The following is a 24327-nucleotide window of genomic DNA, read 5'->3' on the forward strand; positions in this document are numbered from 1 at the left end:
GCGAATTTCCGAATTGAATATAAACAGCTACAGAGTTTGTAAACAGTTCAGTACCTCGTTATCCGCCGGAGGTAAAAGTCAATTTTTTTAATACCAAAGAAATATAACACGACTTTAAAATATACGAAAAATCGCGAGTGTTTTGTGGGAACCGTTTGTGGGAAAAGGTATATACATATTAGAGTGGTGTGTTGTGATTTAAACAAGTTTTAGCATATAATGATTATTTATGTACGCTAATTATGCCCGGAAGAAATTTGTTGGTGTCTATCAAAACGTGTATTATATGCGTACATAATACATAATTCATCTATGTATATAAACAAATGGTTTAAGCTAATAAAATAAGCCAATACGAATATGTTAGAATCTATCTGCAATGCTATATACTATCTCACTCCGCGTATCTTTGTATGTACCGTACACAATAGTGAAGAGTAATTGAACCCGTCTTTTAAAAAAAGTATTGGTTTTGCGCATTTAGAAAAGATTTTTTTTTGTTTATTGTACAGACGGTGGTCAGCTTGTCAGCTCAATAAAAGCTGATAGAACTTATAATAAATAAAAACTTTGTAGTTAAGTCTATTCAAATGTATGTAAGTATGTATGTGCCTACAGCAGAAGCAAAGGATTGAGGGTGTGAGCAATTTATACTCATTCCGGCGCAAATTGAACATTTTTCTTTGGAAGTAATTATGCCGCACACTTGGAGCACTTAGAAAGACTTTTGTTCGATTTGTGCTTATTTAAAATTTTAATTGATTGTTTGTACATACTTATGTACATATGTACTTATGTATGTAGTATGAAATGTCGGGACATCAAGAACGCAATGAAGGTGAAATATGGAGGAAAATAAATTTAGTAGGAAAATAAAATAGTGGAAGTTTAATTGAGACAGCTTTCAATTGTTTTCAATATATGTAAGTACATACATACATATGTATATAGAATAAGTTATTCAGCAACAAAACTGCTAATCGGTAAATTTTATGCGGTTTCCTGCTTGAGTGACAGTAATTGGCTTTACTTGCGTACGTAATTTTTTTCACTTCACTTCGAAGTTTGAAAAATAATAACAAAGGCAATATCACTATATAATTCTTTGTAATAATTGTAAATGCAACTTTGTAGTGATTCATAGCTAAAGAAAGTGAAATTAATTTACTTCGATGTAGAGAACTATTGCTGAAACATTTGTATATGAGTTCGACTGGATTAGACTAAGATATTAAATTTAAATGTAAATAAATAAATAAAAAATATTGCGTGTACAAATAAATCATACGTATATCAAAAAGCTCAAAATTTTTGCTATTAAACAGAGAAATATAATAGTTACATACATACATACATACATATATTATGCATTTCTTTCTCTGTGAGGTGAAAGTATTTGCATATTTATACCTTTTGACGTTGTACTTTGGACAATACTCATAGCTTTTTAACGTTACATAGCGAATTTCTACTCTTCGTTTGCTTCAGAAAAACGAATTTTTGCGCTTTAGAGCCATGCTTATGGTAAATGAGACTATGTTTTAAGTATGTACATATGTATATCTATGCTTTGAATTCGCAATAGTGATAAAAGTTAATATTTTTTACTCTATCTTACTCAGAAGCACACTATTTTCTTTCAATATTTAATTTTGTATATTATTTCACTAAGACTGTTTAGTAGTCAATTTTGTTTTTTAGATTATTGGCGTACCAAATCCAATACTTTTCTAGAACTAGACTTATCGCGGACTAATTCGAAAATAATCTTAGGGTCATGATCCTGGAATTTAAATATTTATTATTTTTGTTTTGATTGAAATTAAATCTACGTACTTACGTACATATAAATATATGTATATATTTATATTGCTCTATTTTTTTGAAAAATAAGTATGTTCGTTTTTTATTTACAATATTGATTAAATGCTTGTATATACACATATATTTTTTTAATTATAAATAAGTATGCACATAATATATTAAAATTATGTATGTTTGTAGGCACTTATGCACATTTTTATATTTACATTTACATGCATATGCATTGATTACATATACATACATACATACTATACTTTAGCGTATATTTTATTATTTTCAATTGCCGGCAAGAAATTATAAAACAACAGTGCTGTACATATTATTAGTCAACTACTGGCATGACCTAATATGTGTATGAGCGCGTATGTACATTGGAGGACAGTGTCAGTGCCAAGTTCGTAGTAAATGCTTTGCGGTATTCGTTGACATCGGTTTCATGAATAGCCGTCTCTGTAATATGTAGTACAAATAAAAACATGAGCATTCAAATCATTAAGCTTTGTTTATGACGCTCGTTATGCGGCTACAAATTTTGACAAGTTCGCTTTCTTTCGGTTTCTGATTGTTCCAATGATAAATCTACATATGTATGTATGTATGTATTTATGTATGTTTGTATGACATTTTGCTTCTTAAAGATGATTGACGAGCTCACGGCTCAGTGGTTACAAGGTATTACCAAGCCTTGTTTCAATTTCATAACTGCTAAATAATTTACGTGCTTATTGCTTACATTTTTGTTTAGCGCAAAGCTTTTTTAAATACGAAGGCGGAGGGATGAATAGGCAGCAGAAGAAATACAAAAAATAGTTTGGAGCAAAGATAAAAATATCAAATCAATTAGGCGACATTTGCACGTATTTCATAACCTCGCAGTGTTAGTTCGCAATACCTTATACATACTCGTATATGTATCTTTGAGATGCTATTCCCAATAAAATATGTGTACAGGAATGTCAATGTTTTTAAGAAAATACTCAATACAGTAGAACTCCAATTATCCGAATTAATGGGGACCGGGACTCATTCGGATAATCAAATATTCGGATAATCGGATTTTTTTTTTTAATTGCCATTGGAGAGAATAAAATCTACGTTTTGATATTGCACTATTTTTTTATTGAATTAAATGAAAGAAACATGAAATTTTCACATGTTTTAAATATAAATAAAATGTACTTAAGTACAAGTTTAGAAATAAAAATCATTGTTTTTTAAACATCTCCGTCAATGTAAGCTGTTTTGCGGTCTTCAACCAGCCAGGTCACGCATTCGCTTGACGGTGAGCAGTTACAAGTGGTCACACTCGGGCTGACGCTCCATCCACTTCAAAGCAGTCTCGAGGCCGGCAAATGCTTCACTAGCTGATGGTCCAGCGTCTACTTCAACATCAGCAGAAAGTTCTTCTTCCACTTCAACATCTTCTCTCACAGTTACAACAATTTCATCGTCATTGAGAATTTGAAAACCAGGGTCAGACGTGTCACAAGCCATCCACTCTCCTACATTGTGATTCGGATAATCGGCGATTCGGATAGTCGGAGTTCGGATAATTGGACTACTGTAATAATAAGTTTTATCTTTGCGATAAGTGATGTCAGTCAACGAAAAATAAACTTGAGAAACTTTTTCATAAGTTCAAAGCACAAATTGCAATATAAACAAACAAGAAACATGTTATTTCAGCAAACAATAATAACAAATGACACATGCAAAAGTGCTTGAAGGAAATAAACAAATTGTAAACAAATTCATCATAAAACAAATGAAAAGGAAGCATAAGGAAAAATATCGCACTTGATTAAATGAATTATTTTATGTAAATATGAAGTTAGGAGAAAAAATTCGTTGAGACCCCTCCTCAGCTAACACCCCTCTACGTTATCGAGCGACTCTGTCTTAAATGTTATATCCACCTGGAAGTCAGAAAAAATACTATTTTTTATGATTTTTTAAAGAAGACATTGTTTTTAATAAATCAATAAAAATAATTTACAGAATTTAATTTTATTTTTATAAGCCGTAACTTATTTTGATCCCGTAATCGATCCAAATCCAACGCAGGATAACTCTTGCCAACAGGTGCTACTTCGGACTAAGTAGGCAATTGAGAAGCAAAGTCCTCTCTCGACAAACAAAAACCAAACTCTGTAAGTCACTCATAATTCCCGTCCTGCTATATGGTGCAGAGGCCTGGACGATGTCAACAACAGATGAGTCGACGTTGCGAGTTTTCGAGAGAAAAGTTCTGCGAAAGATTTATGGTCCTTTGCGCGTTGGCCACGGCGAATATCGCATTCGATGGAACGATGAGCTGAACGAGATATACGACGACATTGACATAGTTCAGCGAATTAAAAGACAGCGGCTACGCTGGCTAGGTCATGTTGTCCGGATGGACAAAAACACTCCAGCTCTGAAAGTATTCGACGCAGTACCCGCAGCGGGAAGCAGAGGAAGAGGAAGACCTCCACTCCGTTGGAAGGACCAAGTGGAGAAGGACCTGGCTTCGCTTGGAATATCCAATTGGCGCCACGTTGCGAAAAGAAGAAACGACTGGCGTGCGGTTGTTAACTCGGCTATAATCGCATATGCGGTGTCTACGCCAATTAAGAATAAGAATCGATCTCCAGGAGGACCACTGAAAGAATGTGTCCGGGGTTAATAGATCTGGAGTCAAAATTGGTGTGGCACCACCTACGTTGAGGTTGAAAACACATATTTCGAGACCCGTTCGACTGATTTCAACCAAATTTGGTATGTGGTATAGCTCTGACACTTTGTTACAATATGGAAATGGGCGAAATTGAACTACAACCATGTGTATAAAAATCGGTTGAATACATCCCTTAGATCGGATATACTTAATACAACTATTTTAGAGTTTTCAAGTGACTTTATACTACTATATATCGGCCAATATGTGAGTTATCTTAATAACATTGAGGGAGCGTTCTTTTCTTATAACGTTGTATATTTGTGCTTAGAATTAATAAAATCGAGTGAAAATTCGTCTTAGGCTTTTATCCTTTAAAGTTGAAATAGTATGAAAAGTTCGGTTATTACCGAGCTTAGCTCTTCATAACTTATTAATTTATTATCTACATCTCATTTCAGGTAAATCCGAGATAATTAATTGAGCATCGCGTGTAGAGCGTGTCGAAAAGAGAGCATTTATATAATTACAACAACATAAAATCGTTCATTTCAAAACAAATTAAACTCAAGCTTTGGTTTAACTGTTACTGAGGCTACATTTGGTAGGAGCTGTGAAAATGGCAGCGAAGATGGCAGTAATCTGCAGGTAATTCAGTCGACTAGTTCGCTTTTCTCATTTTTCCGACATTATTGAATGAAATAAAGTCCACAGCAAACAAAAAGTGACTTAAGAAACTAATTTTTAACACATTTTAAAAAAGTTTAAATTTATTTAAATTTTTGTTCATGAGTTGTAATTAATTTCAAGAACTTTTTATACGTGCCACAATTTGTTGCAATAATAGATAATATTTTTCAGCATATTGGCTGTGTTTATGCTGCTGCCCGGCGCTCCAGCCTTCCGCACGCAGTCGTCCGTGATACAGCCACCGGCCCAAAGTGACAAATTCGCGCCCAGTCGCAGCGTCATGCATCGTGCGTTCGCCAATGCCGGCCGGGCGCCTGGTTTGGAGATTTGGCGCATTGAGGTGAGTTACCATGAGGGGCTTAAAGGGTTTTCAGCCCAAAAATTATGCTATGAATGTTTGCATATGTGTGTGTATGTGTTAATACATATTGAAGTTAACGGTACGGATTTACTTATTTCACGGTATTTTGTGTTGCGTGTTTCGCGGCTTGTTAAAAAATTTTAAAAGTGATTTGTTTATGCAAAATATGAACAACACGCAACACGCTCTTGAATCATCGGCAATGTCTGTTGGTTTTTGCTGATAAGCGAATTACAACCGCAAAAGATCAATCAAAACTGCAACAAGATTTCTTCAAAGAAAGTACCTACTGATGAAATAAGTTCATGACCGGAAAGCGGTTTTTACTGTAAAACATCTTCATTAAGTTTTTCAATCAAAACATTTCGCTTGAGTGATCAAAATATTTCATGCGATATTATTAGACATTTCTTGTGTGCTATATACGTACATATAAATATGTATAAATATTTGTATGTGTATAAAAAATTACACAAATATGGACTTTCGAAGTAAAAATATTCGTTGTAAACGGTTTTTCAGTAGGGTCGTTACCGATAGGGACAGCATTGCGTAACAACCGACAAAACCTTCTTTTATAAATTAATGTTACTTGGATTGCAAGTCCTCATAACCGGTTAAATTATTTTTCTATGCTGAGCTATTCATTACTGAGCGAAAGTTGTAAGAGAGATAAATGCAGTCTACTCCAAAAAGAAGCAGTAAAAGGACGATGGGATTTTCATTATTGAAAAGCTGATATATGTATGCTTAGGCCGGATTTAAATCTGAATCCACACCGATTAATTAGAAACCACTTTTTAAAGTAAAGGATTTATTTCAGAAAATATGAATCACATTGCCGATGAGATTATCTAAGATGTACTTGAAACCGTCATCTTTAAGAAGAGATCAGTTAAGTACCTAGGCAGGGTTTTGTCTTATCTATGGAGATTAATATCGATACAGCTTAGCTGTATAGAAATAATAATTATATGTTGCAATACCTTAACTTATTTTTAGCAGAATTCCTGAATGGTTAGGACGTCCAGTAATCTTCAAAGAAAAATTTATTTAGTGCATCGCACAGAGCTTTAATACTTACAGTCAACTTTTCTAACCTAATATCTAGGGGTAAGAAAAAAGAGCCTACTAAAATATTACATATTTTTTCTTTCAGAACTTTGAACCTGTGGCTTACCCAAAAAATAACTATGGCAAATTTTATACCGGAGACTCATTTATTGTACTAAACGTAAGTAAATAAAAGTATTAATCGGAACATCATCCATTTAAACCACAATTAAGAGAGTTTTAAAATCATTAAATACATATTTCAGGCACCCATCGTTCAATGGGTGGCTAAAACTGCAAAGCATACCAATAACGTTTCATACATTTCTCCCTTCTTTACAAAATTTCTTTCTCTCATTGTATTCGTTTCCACTTATTTATTTTACTTTGGAAATTTCTCTTCATTTGCCAGACAATCGAACGCAAAGACAAAAAACTCTCCTGGGATATTCACTTTTGGTTGGGTTCGGAAACATCGACCGACGAGGCTGGTGCCGCTGCTATTTATGCTGTGCAGCTGGATGACCAGCTTAATGGCGCACCGGTGCAGCACCGTGAAGTTCAGGATCACGAATCACAGCTATTTCTCAGTTACTTCAGAAACGGTGAGTACAGACAACTATGCTCACAAGCAAAGAATGCAAAGCACCCCACAGTTGCCTTTTGATTTATAGCAAAACTTTTGTATGTATTAGTATAATTGATACAAATATATGATGTATTCGAGAGGGTCCGCATTAACTCCAAAGCGAGCATAAACAAATAGAATACTTGTATATAATATTTATGATCTGAGATTTGTAATATTATATACCATATGATCATATTTATATCGCACATCTCTGATCTTAAAAAATCGTAATTGTATTTTTTTATGTCGTCTTCAGGTGTACGTTATGAGCAAGGTGGCGTTGGAACCGGCTTCAAGCATGTGGAGACTAATGCAGCCGGCGAGAAGCGTCTCTTCCAGGTGAAGGGCAAACGTAACGTGCGTGTTCGTCAAGTGAATCTGTCCGTGTCGTCGATGAACAAAGGAGATTGCTTCATTTTAGATAACGGCAATGAGATTCTCGTTTATGTCGGACCACAAGCAAAGCGCGTGGAGAAGTTGAAAGCGATCAGCGCGGCGAATCAAATTCGCGATCAAGATCATAACGGACGTGCCAGGGTTGAGATAACTGGTAAGCGTTATTACTCGGTGGTAAAATTTAATATTAAATTATTAAATATGTATATTTTTTTCAATTTATTAGATGAGTTCAGCTCGGATTTGGACAAGCAGCACTTTTTTGAAGTTTTAGGTTCAGGCGCGCCAAACCAAGTGCCGGACGAGGCTGCTGAGCAAGAGGATGGTGCTTTTGAGACGGCCGATGCGAACTCAGTGTCCTTATATAAAGTATCAGATGCACGTAATGGTTTGAAAATCGATCCCATTGCCACAAAACCTTTGCGTCAAGAAATGCTAGACACCAACGACTGCTTTATTTTGGATACTGGCTCTGGCATTTACGTTTGGGTGGGACGTCGCTCGACACCAAAGGAAAAAACTGATGCCTTGAGCAAGGCACAGGAATTTTTAAGCACCAAAAAGTACCCCGCTTGGACACAGGTACATCGCGTGGTCGAAGGCGCTGAATCTGCGCCATTCAAACAATATTTCGCCACTTGGCGCGATGTAGGCATGTCACACACACGTTTGGTGCGCTCTGCCATGGGTTATGACTCAGACGACTCGGAATTAAGCGAACTTACCGATGTTGAAGAACTCAAAAAGAGCGGAGGTAGTGCTATTGGCTTTATGCCCGATAACGGTGAAAATGACATCGTAGAAGCGGTACAATATGTTAGTAATCACGGACGTGGAGACACATTGCGAAACGCTATTTCACTGACACCAAAAATGCCGCTGTTGGGATTCGCCGCTTATGTAATTGTTTACAAGTACAATAACAAGAACGGCGAATCAGGCACGATTATCTACGTGTGGGAGGGTGTTAAAGCTACAGAAGTTGTAAAGGAACGTGCGTTCGAGGATGGCTTGGCCTTGGCGCTTGAACTCGATGGAATATTGGTGCGTACCACACAGAACAATGAACCCCGCCATTTTCTCAAATTATTCAAGGGAAAATTGGTTACATCTTACACTGCTGTACCGATCCATCCACAACTATATCGCATACGCGGCACTGATGCCAGCGATGTGCATGCTAGCGAAGTGGTAGCGGACTCGTCGTCACTAGCCTCAACTGATGTCTTTGCTTTGACCACAATGAACCCGCACAAGGTCTATATATGGGTTGGCTTGGTAATTATTACAGCTTTTTCATATTTGTAATTTACTTTTTAATTAAATTGTTGCAAAAATGCAGGCCGCTAGCAAGTTCGAGAAGGATATGGCCATCGAGCGTTTTTCGAAGTACTGGTCTGATGCTGTTGTCGAAGTGGTTGAGGAGGGTGCTGAGCCCGATAACTTTTGGGAGCTTTTGCACGGTGAAGGCATCTACGATCGCAGCATGAATGAAGCCACTAAGCCTCTACTTGAACCAAGGCTATTCCACTGTCGTTTGGATGGTGAACGTTTGCAGGTGGAGGAAATTGCGCAATTCGAACAAGCTGTAGGTGGTCTAAATAATCTCTTAATTAGTTTTTACTTACAAAATTATTGTTTCTTTCGTTTTATGTGCGAAGGATCTCGACACAAATGACATTATGCTATTGGACGCCGGTGATGAAGTTTACATGTGGGTCGGCACAGGCGCCACAGCCGAGGAAAACGGCAGAATTCTCGATTTGGCGAAGGTTGCTATACTATATTAAAAGAGGTTTATATTTTTGCTTATTTAAATATATTTTTTTATTGCAGAAATATATTAAGGATGAGCCCACAGAACGTACAATCGATACTACCACTGTCATACGCATTGAACAGAGCCACGAACCTCGCGCCTTCACTCGCATGTTCCCCACTTGGGAAGCTAATTACTGGCAGGTCAGTAGCAATTAGCCTCAAATAACTTAAATATTCATATTTTTAACAACTTTTTTGTTTTTCCTTAATTTAGTAATGATTTTCTATGAACTATTGCATGCATTATTGGACATACACACTATACAAAAACACAAACAAACATTCACATTAGTATACTCATGGTTACAAAAAAAATCTCCAAGATACATATTAACATATGTACTTGTCCTAAATATTTTAATAATGCTATATCGAACTGTAGTAACTCGCGAAATAATCATTCCTTACATGTAGATTATAATTTTTCTTAGACTTCAAAATTACTCTCACTCTTTATATTATAAATATTACTAACCTAAAACCTCTATACTGTTCTATAAATAATTTTTGACTTTATATATTTTTGTCTACTTCATTTATTTTTACTTATGCAATAGGCCACGCCTTCGTTTGAAGACCTTAGGAAGCAAATTTTGGAAAGCAATGACATCTTCGACTCCAATGAGCTATAACAGCGTTTCTAACCTCACAAAACGTCTCGAATACCTTATGAATAAGCAATGAACAATTAACTTTATACAATAAATACATCGAATTTATTTTTAAATGGTGAAAAATGTATTTTATTTGTTAACCTTAGTTTTTTGTAAAGAAATGTTTTGCCCATACATACATATACATACATATCTATAAAAATCTACAATAAGACGAATATTTGGAGTACTTTTATTTGTCATTTCAAATGAACATAAGAAAGGAGAAAAAAAATGGAAATACAGTAACTTCAAAGATTCAACGGCTTCACGGGTTATTTTTCATTTTCATAAGAAAAATAAAATAACTAAGGCAATTTTGTTTAAAAGGTACTAAACTGGAAATTTTTATTTTACCAATAGAATTAGTATTTCAAAATGTTGGGACAGTGATTTGGGATATTTTGTATATCGGTAACTCAAGTATTTATTTGGCAAAGGCTTCAGAGACGTTGAAAACTTGTATCACGTCCATTAACTAACTTGTCGATAACTTCGAAAAAGTACAGTGTTTCTGGAATCTGAGAGTTCTAGCCTTAACATTTATTAGATGATGATTTTGGTGAGTAGATTCCTTCGACAGGCTTTGTCCTCTGTGACAAGTACCACAATCTAAAATATTTGATCCTGTGAACATCTCATGAATGGAATGAGGTAAAAAATCCGTCAAAGAACTAAATGACGTATCAACATAGAACGATTACGTCAATTTTCATCATAGCTGGAGGTTGGCTTAACAATGGGCTTAAAAAGTTTAAAAGTACATTTTATGTTCGTCTTCCTATTTTGTTGACATGACGCTTAAGTTATCAGTGTTACCGTGCGATTCTGTAATGTGAGACAGTCTCAAGTCTCTAAATTTGAGATATTAAGTTAGAGAGGATTTTTGAGACTTGAGACGATTTTGCTATTCTGTAATTGACAGTCACAAAATCTATTATATTTCATTATTCAGAGATGTTTTTACACTTGAATGATAATAAATATGTCGATAACAAATACTCAATTTTCTATAACATAGTCAAAAAACATAATTATCAATAAAAATAAAAATATATGTTTGACTTTGTTTCATAATATTTACAAAATTTATGTAAAATTGATTTATTTTTCATCTTTTCGTGTTTGAGTTGCTTATAAAATATAAAGAAACGACAATCGATTAATATCTATCATGATCTCTATTCAGTATATTCAAAATGGCAGACAAGAGTTCTTTTTAGTTTTGTGACCTGCTAACTACCGTCTCAAATTTGAGGCAATATTTTGAGACTAACGCTAGAGACGGTTTAGTGAATAGTAACTAGTCACATATTGAGATTTTACCTCAAAATGACTCAAATAGAGACTAGAGACTGGTTACAGAATCCCGCTATTAAATTAGTTAGCTTTTGACCGAAATTTCTCCAATCAACATAAGAATGCTCTTACGAAATATTAGTTTAGTTCCGTTAACTTTTCGACCATTTTCGTTGGGTATTACCGTAATTAAGGGATATCGTTTATTGTATATCGTATAAGTGCTATAAATCTGTAATTTCGTTTCATGCAAATATCGTAAGTAGCGGAATACCTATAAAATGCTACTTTCATAGACTATTCGTAATTATGCCACTAAGCTTTTTAAGCTTTTTTAAAGTATTCATATCAATTTATATGAATAACAATTAAAGTTGTTTGCTTAATTAGCATTTAGAACTTATCAATCAAAATAAATACTAGTTTGAATTTCCTGTAGTTCCCTAGTACCAAATACATATATAAATTTATATGCATACACTCACCGTCGCAGTGTTTTTGTCCGGCTATGGAAGCTGTTCACATATGGAGGTGTGACAAAAAGGTGTGTTTAAAATGTATTCTTAGAATTAAAAGCTGCAACTCTGAAGTATATTTCCACTGAACTAATAAATGCGAGCCAATGTCAGGGCAAGTCAGTTTGTTTGCTGTGATCATTTTGCGTACTGTTTGCTTAAACAAAAGCTGTCGCATAACTCCACAAACTAATAAGAATTAAAAAAACGGAAACTAAAAATTCTATACAATTCTCCCTTAACATTTTTTGAAATCTTGTCCGTTTATCAGGTATAATTTGAGTGAAATATTATCTAAATAGTGCCCGTGTCCGGTCATTGGTACAAATTCATGTCGGGTTATAGGAATTGATTTTGTATAAAAATATGAATGAAAACGACGTGTTCATGACATTTGTCCGCTTATGGGAGGTGTCCGGTTATAAGGCCTGTCTGAAATGAGGAATTTCATTGTATATACATATTTCTAACAGAAATTTTTCTCTAGTCAGTGGCCGAACCAGTATGGATTTATAGAGCCTAGTGAGCTCTTCAAATGTAGATTTTTCATAGAAAAATATATGTCTTATACGCGGTTGAAATATTTTTCAACTATGTTAAGATATTCGATTTTCATTTTGGGTGAAGAGCAAACTTTGTGCAGAAATTTTTTCGAACAGGGTACCAAATATCACAAAATTTAAGCTCCAACCCCTGAACGATGCACCAGTTTTTAGTATAAGAAAAATACAACGAGCGATATGGGTTTCTCCGACGACAAAATTCTTCTCGCTGTAAAATATATATACCCAACACCGACTTGGATCATTAAATTTTTTAAGCCAGGATACATGACCGCCCTGTGTTCGATATTGCTCTCCTACTTTTTTCTCTTATTTTTCAGAGTAAAGTTAATGTTATGCGAAAGAGCAATAGCTAAGGCATAATGCCACGTATCAGACCAAATTGATTTTACTACTAGGCTGGCACTACTTAGCGCAACGCTTGTACCAAAGGGGTATTAAAGAATACTCTCGTTTGAAGTGTATATACTTGTATAATCATTTTGGAATGACTTGGAATTATTTTTATTAGTGAAATAAAAAATAGCCCAACCATACCCCCATGTTGTTCATGTCTCCAGAGGAGATTCAAATATAGGTTGTTGCGATAAAGTTATCTTTCTTGTATCACCAATTGAGGTTGTAGGTGCTTATAGATAAATATACTCCATATTTTTTTAATCGTCAAATTAAGCAATAGCTGAAAGCAACGTTTTCTAATTGAATTCTTGTAAGTAATTTAATTCTTGAAGTGCTACGAGGATTATATAGTACTTGTTGAGATTGTCGTAGATCAAGTTTGTGGTGCATGATTGATTTATGAGGTGGGCATGTGTATAGATATGGAGCTTCCTGTAGCTTCCATCGATACTTCTGAATTATTTACTCTTTATCACTAATAGGTTTATTGGATAGAATAAGAAATGATTATTAAAACAAGCAAAATAAATGAAGAAGAAAGGTACGAAAAAACTAAAAGAAATATCACTTGAATTGCTAACCTCCTAGTTTTAAACTTTGTCAAATATTAAAGAGCTTCTTTGCATCAGAAGAAGGTGGCGCAGAGGCTTGTTATTGTTGTCTGAATTATATAGAGGCAGTAAATTATCAAAACTTAAAATGTATTCGTGGCGTATACTAAATGCATATTTATATATTTATGTATGTGGTTATCATCTTGGCACTATTTGAGTTTAAATAAGTACTTTGTACATGATTATAATCATAAAACTCAGCAACTTCTGTAAGTGCGAGTGTGTAAGCAAATAATTTACTATCAAATGGAATAATAACAAAAGGTATTTTGATAAAAAATTCTATTTAGTTTTTGGAAAGAAGAGAAACGGCTTCCATCGTAGTTGATAAGCTGTGCTGGGAGACTTTGAGTAGTTGTGGTGAGAAATCAGAAGATTGAGAATCTTTCTCAGCATTTCTGTGAACAAACAAAAATATAGTGGTAACTGTTTTTTAACCAGTCCAAAACGAATATAGAGTAAACCAATGCTGAAAATGAATATCTTTAATCATAATTTAAATATAATTGAATAGTTCACAGTTTTTGTATTATCTTTTCAAATTACTTTCCTTGAAACAATAAAAAAAAAAAACAAATAAAAAAAAATATTTTATTTTAGGAAGGTAACTTTAAAAATCGTCATCTTCACTCTTAGCCTACTAGCAGTTGGTTGGGTGACTCGCAAACTAGTTCTGGTCGATTAAAGGCTTGTTCTAGAGGAGTCACGAACGAGTCTCATTCAAAACGGCAACTGCATTTACAAACATGTTTATTTTCATACAAAGGGGCATGTGCAAATGATCGCTGCTTGTGAGACAGTGGAAACACTTGTGGATTCAGTCCGCTTTTGACAGTCTTATTGACTGGTTGTGTATAAAATTTTGTTTTATTTTTGAGTTCAAAAAACTACGTGTAATTGCATTCAACTGCATTTAAACAGAATTATATTTATAGATAAAAAATTGTTTGGCAGCTGAGAACATTAACCTTAAAAAGTGTTATGAAGTGGAAGTATTAAGCGTGCAGTAAAACATTTCCAAGAATTTTCGAAAATTTTGCAAACAAACAAGTACAATTAAATGTCGCAAAATAATTCAGTTGCTCATGACATGGCGGTAAATGGAGACGCGCCAAAAATGCCTATTGAAAAAGAGTCGCCGTTAATATTTTTCGTGAATGGCAAGAAGGTGCGTAGATACGAGTACATACCTGTAATCAAACTTAAAAATATAAAGCGTGAATAGCGGACAGGTCACTGAGTATTTATCAACAGAATCTTATATAGAACAAAGAGCGAGATAGAAGAAGTGTGTAAGGTGCACGCCATGTGTTCGTAACGACATAACAAATAAGTGAGAACGTATAATAGAAACCTGTTGTTGACCAACTTATGTTCTCCGAATATGCGAATTTCTTTATCAATAGCTTAGCGTGTGATAATATGACTAGATGTTCTTCCACTGAGAACATGCATGACCTGTTTTAGCCTCCGGGCTATTGAAAATAAATACGTAAACAGCGCATAATTATTCATTAAAAAAATAAGAAGTTATTTACATATTTAGAGTTAAAATTATAGACTCAAAGAAATATTGCCTTTGTCCATGGTGTTTTTCTGTTTATGAATGAAAGCTTATTCAGTTTAAATATTATTTTATATACTTATGTATGTATGTATATTAGATGTCGAATGTGTATTTACATGTTCCGTCTAATGTAATTTTCTGTCCATCGGTTACATGGAAGCTATTGTTCTTAAAAAGTGCTAATTAGATTTCAATAAGATGTCTTTGGAACAAAAAACAATCCAAGTTCAAAACACGATTAACATTCTTGCAATCAAATCTACTCACTATCACAACAAATTATAGAGCTCATACATAGCTCTATTGTTATATTTAAATTAGGGTTTACTCAGTTGTTGTGTTTACGTGGACACACCACCTTATAAAGTGCCACTAATTGGCTCGGTGACTTTTGATCTTCAGAATTCCGTTGTTTACAAACTTCGAAAACGCAAAAGTGTTGATATGATATGAGTTGATATGTGGTGCTTATAATAGAATACGTATATATATGTACATAGCAGAGACCTGCACGAGTAATTAAAAAAGTAACATGTTAGCAAGCGGCGATGCCGATGCGGCGAGTACACGCTACGTAACTGTACTTTGGCATTGTGGGCATCGGCATCGTGGGTATCGGCATCGTGGGTATCGGCATCGCGGCATCGCCGATTACTAACATGTTACCAGTGGTCGGCATTTCTTAGAACAATTGTGGAAACTAACTTCACACGTACGCTTACGCTCTATCGTTCAGTCGTTGTCGAGCCAGCAACGAATTAACATCAAGTAAGATTATAGCGTTTCATTTGCCATTGACGATACCAGATAGTAATCGTACGATGCCACGATGCCGCAATGCCGATGCGCAATGTTACCTTCGCATCGTGGTAATCGTCAGAAGTGTTACTTAGTAACGTAATCGTACGATGCCTACCTTAATCGTGCATCCCTCTGGTACATAGTACGTATATTTTTATATTTTTAAGTTATAACCTGGCTGAAAAAGTTATACGACACAATTTTAAAGATTTTTTGATCTTCTTAACCAAGCTTAAAGGGTTACATGGGTTTACCGGTTTCAAAAAATCGATCGGCAAGCTGCGCTAAGTGCGGCGTCTTTAAGACGCTTGGCAAGATATCTCGAGAACTACTCAACCGATCTTCATGAAATGTAACACAGGCCTTTATGTTTTAATTCTTAAAGATTTGGATGACGAATTTTTTTCGATTACTACTATTTAAAAAAAAAATGTCGCGAAATTTAAATTTTTTTGTAGAAATGTCTGCCCAAAATCCAATTTTCAGTTCCTTCGTTCAAGTTCTAACTTAAGGTTTTAACTAAAACAAGTATTTTTCTCTTTAGACGATCCTGTAAGGAATTATTGCGCCAACGCGGGCGTATCTTTTTTTCGAGAGGGCACCGGAAATGGCACCGCAATAGCCGAGTTTAAAATATTTATTTTCCAAAAATTTCAGAACTTCTTTGGTAACAATAAATATATTTTAGTAAAATATTGCATTTTTTATATGAGAAAAAATTGTTTAAAAAATGCCGTTCTTTACCCGAGGAAACCCTGTAATCCCTTAAAACATTATGAATGTGAATTATGAAATTCATGTGCTATGGTTAGTATACTATATGTTTTTATATACAATATAAATTCATATACGAGGTGTGTTCAAAAAGTATCGCGAATCGTAACTGACAGTTTTCTTCGATTGCAGGGGCGTGGTGCATCATGAGTTCTTGCCACAGGGAAGAACGGTCAATAAGGAATATTACCTGCAAGTTATGCGCAATTTGCGTGAAGCAATCCGCCAGAAACGCCCGGATTTGTGGAAGAACAAAAATTGGCTTTTGCACCACGGTAACGCCCCTGCTCACACACATCGTTGCTTGTGCGCGACTTTTTGGCCAAAAACAATACACTAATGATGCCGCAGCCACCGTATTCCATGGATCTGGCCCCCTGTGACTTTTTCTTGTTCCCTAAACTGAAGAGGCTCATGAAAGGACGACGTTACGCTTCTCTTGACGAGATAAAGACGGCATCGAAGGAGGAGCTGAAGAAGATAAAAAAAAATGATTTTTTGAAGTGCTTCGAAGATTGGAAAAACCGTTGGCACAAGTGTATAATGTCTCATGGGGATTACTTTGAAGGGGACAAAATAGATATTCATGAATAAATAAATAATTTTTGAAAAAACACAAAATTCGCGATTCTTTTTGAACACACCTCGTATGCAATCGAATGCACTTAACAGTGTTCCTTTTGCTAATATTAATGAATATTTCTAAAAGTCAATTGTAAATAAGTACTTATTGCATTTGTGATAAGCATGATTTAGTGACTGACATTTTATGCTAGATCAAAATACAAAATGTGCAAGCATATACTTGTATGCGTCCACGAACACTTATTGTGCAGATAAGCTTTCCATCTAAAATTCGTCGACCTACAATCACAAATAATAACAATTAAATACATACATACCTCTATGTCTAAGACCGGCAGGAAAGCGCTTAGTTCACAATTATTCAGCGCTCTCGTTTCCTTTTAACATAAGCCAAGGAAATACTTTGCTGTTTCCCTTGGAAATTGTTAACTTATTAGTTGCCAGGGATATGCGATATAGGAGTAAAATTGTTCAAATTGAAAGTGAATACTTACGTCTTGTTGTTTTTATTTTATTATGCCTAAGGTAGGGACTGATTTTTGGATTGTCTCACAGGGTTGTTTATGAGTTCTTAATGCACCATTAACGTATATATGTACGTATATTGTATGAACATAAAAGGTTATTACTACTAAAATGTAAACATCTGACGTTTCAATAATTGTTATCAGCTCTTGAATTGGATTCAAAACAACTTAATTTAGCAGTAAATTTATACTCTTGCAACATGTTGCTAGAGTTTAATAATTTTGTTCACCTGAGTGAGGGTTGTACGTATCACCAAAAACTAAACGAGGGAGATATAGGATAAAATATATGTATATATAAATGAACAGGATGAAGAGACGAGTTAAAATCCGGGGACTGTCTGTCCGTCCGTCCGTCCGTCCGTGCAAGCTGTAACTTGATTAAAAATTGAGATGTCTTGATGAAACTTGGTATGCGCTTTCCTTGGTAAAACAAGTACGAGTTCGTAGATGGGCGTAATCGGACCCGTAACACGCTCACAAAACGCCATTAACCGAAAACCTATAAATTTCCAGAACTAAGCACTAAATTAAGATATAAAACTTTAATTTGTCAGAGGGGATAACTGTAGCAAGGAGCACCTGTGAGCAAACTAATTTTGTAAAAGTGACGACTTTAATGTATACCGAAAGTGTGAAAATGGATGAAATTGGATGATAGTCCCGCTCATTCCCGTATAACGGTACGGTTAAAAATACTAACATCGCGATAAATTAATAACTAAATTCGCCAGATACATTAAATTTTATCACCAAATGGAAGCCGATGTGAAAAATGGACAATGGGCGTGGCACCGCCCACTGTTTGATGAAAATACATCTCTCGAGACCAGTCCGACCGATTTCAACCAAATTCGGTACATGATATTTCACGGATCATTCTGTGTACAAATCAGGAATAAATTAATATAACGGGGTAAAACTTGTCACGAATAACGCCTTTGAAGTATTACGACCTTATGACCAAAAATTATCCAAATCCAACGAAAACTGTTGATTTTTTACCGAAAATGTAAATCAATAAGATATATAATCGAAATTCAGAGAGAATCCTTTCCTGTTGGTAATATATCTGTGTGCTAAAAATGGGTTGAATCGGGAGGAGATCCACTGACCTGCTTGATTACAATAAGTTCATTTGGGTTTCAATTGGCCGAAATGCGATAAAGCTGAACATATCGTCGGATGGTAACTGTCAGAGTTGTATTAAGAACGATGAGATGGAAACATCTATTCACTTTCTCCTCTTTCGTTCAGCTGGAATAGCCGGAATTGATATCAGCCATCTCCCCAAATTTGTAGTAGGCTCAATTAGCTTTGTCGATTTTTCAGACTATTTTCAATAAATAAATATTTAGGACTATTTTAGTATCACAATAAATCTACGTTCTCAGCTGTCCAAGTGGGATCCGTTTTGTTTTGGATCGACCTTTTAACCTAATCTAAGCTAATCGTTGTTCAGTATGACATTGTTCACAGAGAGTTTGACAGAAAATACGTTAGATCGTGACGTCGTGAATAATATAAGCGTAAGATTTCAGTGATTTTAGAATTTGCTATGATAAAATTGTTAAATATAGAATACTGACTTTTTGAAAACTATTCCACATATTTAATTTTTTCCCCAAACATTTTTCTATTGTCCAGGTCGTTGATCGCACACCAGATCCAGAATGTACTCTACTCACATATCTGCGCGACAAATTGCGACTATGTGGCACAAAATTGGGATGCGGGGAAGGTGGTTGTGGCGCTTGTACGGTTATGCTTTCGCGAGTCGATCGCGCGACCAACAGCGTCAAGCACTTGGCTGTCAACGCATGTCTGATGCCAGTATGCGCCATGCATGGCTGTGCAGTAACAACTATAGAGGGAATTGGAAGCACACGCACCCGCCTTCACCCTGTACAGGAGCGTCTAGCTAAAGCTCATGGCAGTCAATGCGGTTTTTGTACACCGGGCATAGTAATGTCTATGTACGCACTTCTTCGAAGCATGCCTCTACCATCGATGAAGGATTTGGAAGTGGCGTTTCAAGGCAATCTGTGCCGTTGCACAGGTTATCGACCTATTTTGGAAGGATACAAGACTTTCACAAAGGAATTTGCCTGTGCCATGGGTGATAAGTGCTGCAAGTTAAATGGTAATAAAATACAAAATGGCGACAATGAAGAGCAAAAACTATTTGAAAAGAGTGAATTTTTACCCTTCGATCCCAGTCAGGAACCCATATTCCCACCAGAATTGCATTTAAATTCACAATACGATGCGGAAAATCTTTTGTTCAAAGGTCCGCGCTCGACATGGTACCGTCCGGTGGAACTGTTAGACTTACTAAAGCTGAAAGCGGAGCACCCGCATGGTAAAATCATTGTTGGCAACACGGAAGTTGGTGTAGAAATGAAATTTAAGCAGTTTCTATACACCGTACACATCAACCCCATAAAGGTACCGGAATTGAATGAGATACGAGAATTAGAGGATAGCATTTTATTTGGTTCCGCCGTCACCTTAATGGACATTGATGAGCACTTACGCAAACGTATAGAGAAATTGCCGGAACACGAAACACGTTTCTTCCGTTGTGCTGTAAAAATGTTGCATTACTTCGCGGGCAAACAGATACGGAACGTGGCATCGCTCGGCGGAAACATTATGACCGGAAGTCCGATTTCCGACATGAATCCTATTTTGACAGCGGCATGTGCCAAGCTTAAAGTATGTAGCTTAGTTGATGGGAAAGTAGAAACTCGAGATGTGTACATGGGTCCGGGATTCTTTACTGGCTATCGCAAGAATACAATTCTGCCACATGAAGTATTGGTGGGCATATACTTCCCGAAAAGCTCAAAAGATCAACACTTTGTGGCATTTAAGCAAGCACGCCGTAGAGATGATGATATTGCAATTGTCAATGCAGTTATAAACGTGACCTTCGAACCAAATAACAATATAATCAAACAAATTTATATGGCTTTTGGTGGTATGGCGCCCACAACGATTATGGCACCGAAAACATCCCAAATCATGGCAAAACAGAGATGGAATCGGGTATTAGTCGAGCGTGTAACTGAAAGCTTATGTGCCGAATTGCCATTGGCCCCGTCTGCACCGGGTGGTATGATCGCCTATCGTCGTTCACTAGTAGTTAGTTTATTCTTCAAGGCATATTTAGCCATAAGTCATGAATTAATTAAATCCGGTATCATTGAGGATGATGCAATACCAGAGAGAGAGCTAAGCGGCGCTGATACCTTCCACACACCGATTTTGAAGAGCTCCCAGCTCTTTGAGAGGGTGTGTGCCGAACAGCCAACATGTGATCCCATCGGTAGACCAAAGGTACACGCCTCTGCGCTGAAACAGGCAACAGGTGAAGCAATTTACTGTGATGACATTCCGCGTCATGAAAATGAATTGTATCTCGCACTTGTACTTAGTACCAAAGCTCACGCAAAGATAACATCTATTGACGCCAGCGACGCGCTCAAGCAGCAAGGTGTACACGCATTTTATTCCAGCAAAGATTTGAGCGACTACGAAAATAAAGTTGGTACCGTGTTTCACGATGAGGAAGTCTTCGCTTCGGAAGTAGTATATTGCCAGGGGCAGGTGATCGGTGCTATTGTCGCGGACAGTCAAGTTTTGGCGCAACGTGCGGCGCGTCTCGTGCATATCAAGTACGAGGAGCTAACCCCCGTAATTGTAACAATTGAACAGGCCATCGCACATAAATCATATTTTCCCAATTATCCACAATATATTGAAAAGGGTGACGTGCAAAAGGCTTTCGAGCAGGCTGACCACGTTTATGAAGGTAGTTGTCGGATGGGTGGTCAAGAACATTTCTATTTGGAGACGCACGCTTGTGTAGCAACGCCGCGAGATAGTGATGAAATTGAACTATTTTGTTCAACCCAAAATCCCACGGAGATACAAAAATTAGTGGCTCATGTGTTATCTGTGCCGTGGCACAGGGTGGTATGCCGATCTAAACGCTTGGGTGGTGGATTTGGTGGCAAAGAGTCGCGTTCAATTATCTTGGCACTTCCAGTTGCATTGGCCAGTTATCGTCTAAGAAGACCGGTGCGCTGTATGCTCGATCGGGATGAAGATATGATGACAACGGGCACTAGACATCCTTTTCTCTTTAAATATAAAATTGGCTTTACCAAAGAAGGTTTGATAACGGCATGTGACATTGAGTGCTATACTAATGCCGGCTGTACAATGGATCTCTCATTTTCCGTAAGTACTCTTGCGGATTTCACTACATTACTAAAACAATTTAATTTCCTTTAGGTTCTTGATCGTGCTATGAATCATTTCGAGAATTGTTATCGTATACCAAATGTCAAAGTAGGTGGTTGGGTCTGCAAAACGAATTTACCATCCAATACAGCGTTTAGAGGATTTGGCGGCCCTCAGGGCATGTTTGCAGCGGAGCATATAGTACGCGATGTGGCGCGCATAGTTGGCAAAGATTACTTGGATGTCATGCAGTTGAATTTTTATAAAACTGGCGATTATACACACTACAATCAAAAGTTGGAAAGCTTTCCCATTGAAAAGTAAGTAGGTCTCGTTCATACCGTTTACATTTGAAATTAATTTCTTACTTTTCCTAAAGGTGTTTCAGAGATTGCTTAGATCAGTCGAAATTCTACGAGAAACGTGCAGAAATAGCAGAATTTAACAAAAGCCATCGGTGGCGAAAGCGCGGTATCTCTCTGGTGCCTACCAAATATGGTATTGCTTTTGGTGCTATGCATCTGAATCAAGCCGGTGCGCTAGTAAATATATATGGTGATGGGTCGGTATTGCTTTCGCATGGCGGCGTCGAGATCGGACAGGGTCTACACACGAAAATGATACAATGCTGCGCGCGAGCATTAGGCATACCATCGGAGCTGATTCATATTGCCGAAACGGCAACCGACAAGGTACCAAACACATCACCAACGGCAGCTAGTGTAGGTTCAGATATAAATGGTATGGCTGTATTGAATGCCTGTGAGAAACTAAATGAACGTCTGAAACCAATTAAAGAGGCCAATCCGAAAGATACGTGGCAAGAATGGATCAGTAAAGCATATTTTGCGCGAATAGGTCTCTCAGCAAGTGGATTCTATAAAATGCTTGATGTTGGTGACGATCCAAAGACAAATCCAAATGCGCGTTGTTATAATTATTATACCAATGGTGTTGGAGTATCAGTGGTTGAAATTGATTGCTTAACCGGTGATCATCAAGTGTTGAGCACAGACATCGTCATGGATATTGGCTCTAGTTTGAATCCAGCTATCGATATTGGACAGATCGAAGGCGCATTTATGCAAGGTTATGGCTTATTTGTATTGGAAGAGCTTATTTATTCACCGCAAGGTGCGCTTTATTCGCGCGGACCTGGTATGTATAAACTACCAGGATTTGCTGATATACCGGGCGAGTTCAATGTGAGCCTTTTAACTGGTGCGCCTAATCCTAGAGCTGTTTATTCGTCAAAGGTACTAACTGCTCGTTTACATATGTTTATTTGATTATAACAAATACTCATTAAAAATATATATTAATATAACTCTTATGTAGGCCGTTGGGGAGCCACCGTTATTCATAGGCAGCACTGCATTTTTCGCGATTAAGGAAGCAATAGCAGCTGCACGCGCTGAAAGACGGTTAAACGGACACTTCGTACTGCACGCCCCTGCGACGGCTGCTCGTATACGAATGGCATGTCAAGACGAATTTACCGAACTGGTATAATTAAATTGCAATTTCGTCACATATGATATTTTTAAATGTTTTTTTTTTTACTTTTATCTTTAGATTGATCAACCGTCCACTGATACTTACACACCTTGGAATGTTGTGCCCTAAACTTGAAATAACTTACTATTGTTTTAAATTAGAATATTAACAACAGTTGAAGTCAGATTTTATAATTATAATCAAATATGTTAACATTTGCAAGCATTTGCGTAGGACTATAGGTAGATATTTATACTGCAAATGTAATAAAACAGTATAGTTTGGTGCTATCGTATAATGTACAACTACGCTGATAATATTAATAAAACTTACACATAAAATTATATGTGCAATACAATTTACTAAATTGCAGATTTGTTTAAGGACAAATAAGAGAAAATAGCTTGTAAACGTTATACTCGTATAGATTTGTATGTGTAAATAAATATACAAACAAGAAAAAACGTTATCTATTTATATCATCTATACCGATGTGACAATACCCTTCAAAGATGCATTTTTTTACCTTGAAAAGTCTAGGTCGCTTATACATATACAGACGGGTATAATTAAATCACGTACATACATATGTACTTATGTAGTATCGACTGTTATGCACATAAAGAAACTTTTGCTTGACTTTAACGTAATTTTGTTTTGTAAAATTAATAAAGTACTACAAACCTGAGTTAAGGATTTAATTCCAAATATTATTTTAATTCTTGAAATGATATATATAACCATAATTGCTTAAGTATACATGCAAGTTCTAACAACTAATATCAAGATCCAAATCTACTTGAAATATTTAATCTCGAACCATGTTGCTTGACGCCTTCTTTTGTTAACA

The 24327-nt window shown here is 36.1% G+C and overlaps 2 protein-coding genes across 2 annotated transcripts; both read left to right on the forward strand.

Moving 5' to 3' along the window:
• Nucleotides 1-10: 10 nt before the first annotated feature.
• On the forward strand, nucleotides 11-10169 carry LOC105230363 (gelsolin). The gene is made up of 11 exons (XM_019992075.3): nucleotides 11-167; nucleotides 4942-5128; nucleotides 5342-5510; nucleotides 6691-6765; nucleotides 6997-7189; nucleotides 7472-7765; nucleotides 7838-8889; nucleotides 8954-9199; nucleotides 9273-9383; nucleotides 9448-9573; nucleotides 9990-10169. The coding sequence occupies exons 2-11, from the start codon at nucleotides 5100-5102 to the stop codon at nucleotides 10062-10064; spliced, it is 2370 nt and encodes a 789-aa protein (XP_019847634.2). The 5' UTR covers nucleotides 11-167; nucleotides 4942-5099; the 3' UTR covers nucleotides 10065-10169.
• A 4116-nt stretch (nucleotides 10170-14285) lies between these two features.
• On the forward strand, nucleotides 14286-23844 carry LOC105230354 (xanthine dehydrogenase). Its single transcript, XM_011211080.3, has 6 exons — nucleotides 14286-14643; nucleotides 19377-21977; nucleotides 22032-22300; nucleotides 22360-23236; nucleotides 23319-23486; nucleotides 23556-23844. The coding sequence occupies exons 1-6, from the start codon at nucleotides 14536-14538 to the stop codon at nucleotides 23604-23606; spliced, it is 4074 nt and encodes a 1357-aa protein (XP_011209382.2). The 5' UTR covers nucleotides 14286-14535; the 3' UTR covers nucleotides 23607-23844.
• Nucleotides 23845-24327: the final 483 nt, after the last annotated feature.

Source organism: Bactrocera dorsalis, chromosome 2 (assembly GCF_023373825.1).
Source record: "Bactrocera dorsalis isolate Fly_Bdor chromosome 2, ASM2337382v1, whole genome shotgun sequence".
Lineage (NCBI taxonomy): Eukaryota > Metazoa > Arthropoda > Insecta > Diptera > Tephritidae > Bactrocera > Bactrocera dorsalis.

Excerpts from the sequence above, each read along its gene's own strand:
- LOC105230363 (XM_019992075.3), top strand. The coding sequence starts at position 5,100 with ATGGCAGCGAAGATGGCAGTAATCTGCAG. Across the intron at positions 9,200-9,272 it reads TTGCGCAATTCGAACAAGCT|GATCTCGACACAAATGACAT; the intron begins GTAGGTGGTCTA and ends TTATGTGCGAAG. Across the intron at positions 9,384-9,447 it reads GAATTCTCGATTTGGCGAAG|AAATATATTAAGGATGAGCC; the intron begins GTTGCTATACTA and ends TTTTTATTGCAG.
- LOC105230354 (XM_011211080.3), top strand. The coding sequence starts at position 14,536 with ATGTCGCAAAATAATTCAGTTGCTCATGACATGGCGGTAAATGGAGAC. Across the intron at positions 14,644-19,376 it reads TTTTCGTGAATGGCAAGAAG|GTCGTTGATCGCACACCAGA; the intron begins GTGCGTAGATAC and ends TCTATTGTCCAG. Across the intron at positions 21,978-22,031 it reads CAATGGATCTCTCATTTTCC|GTTCTTGATCGTGCTATGAA; the intron begins GTAAGTACTCTT and ends AATTTCCTTTAG.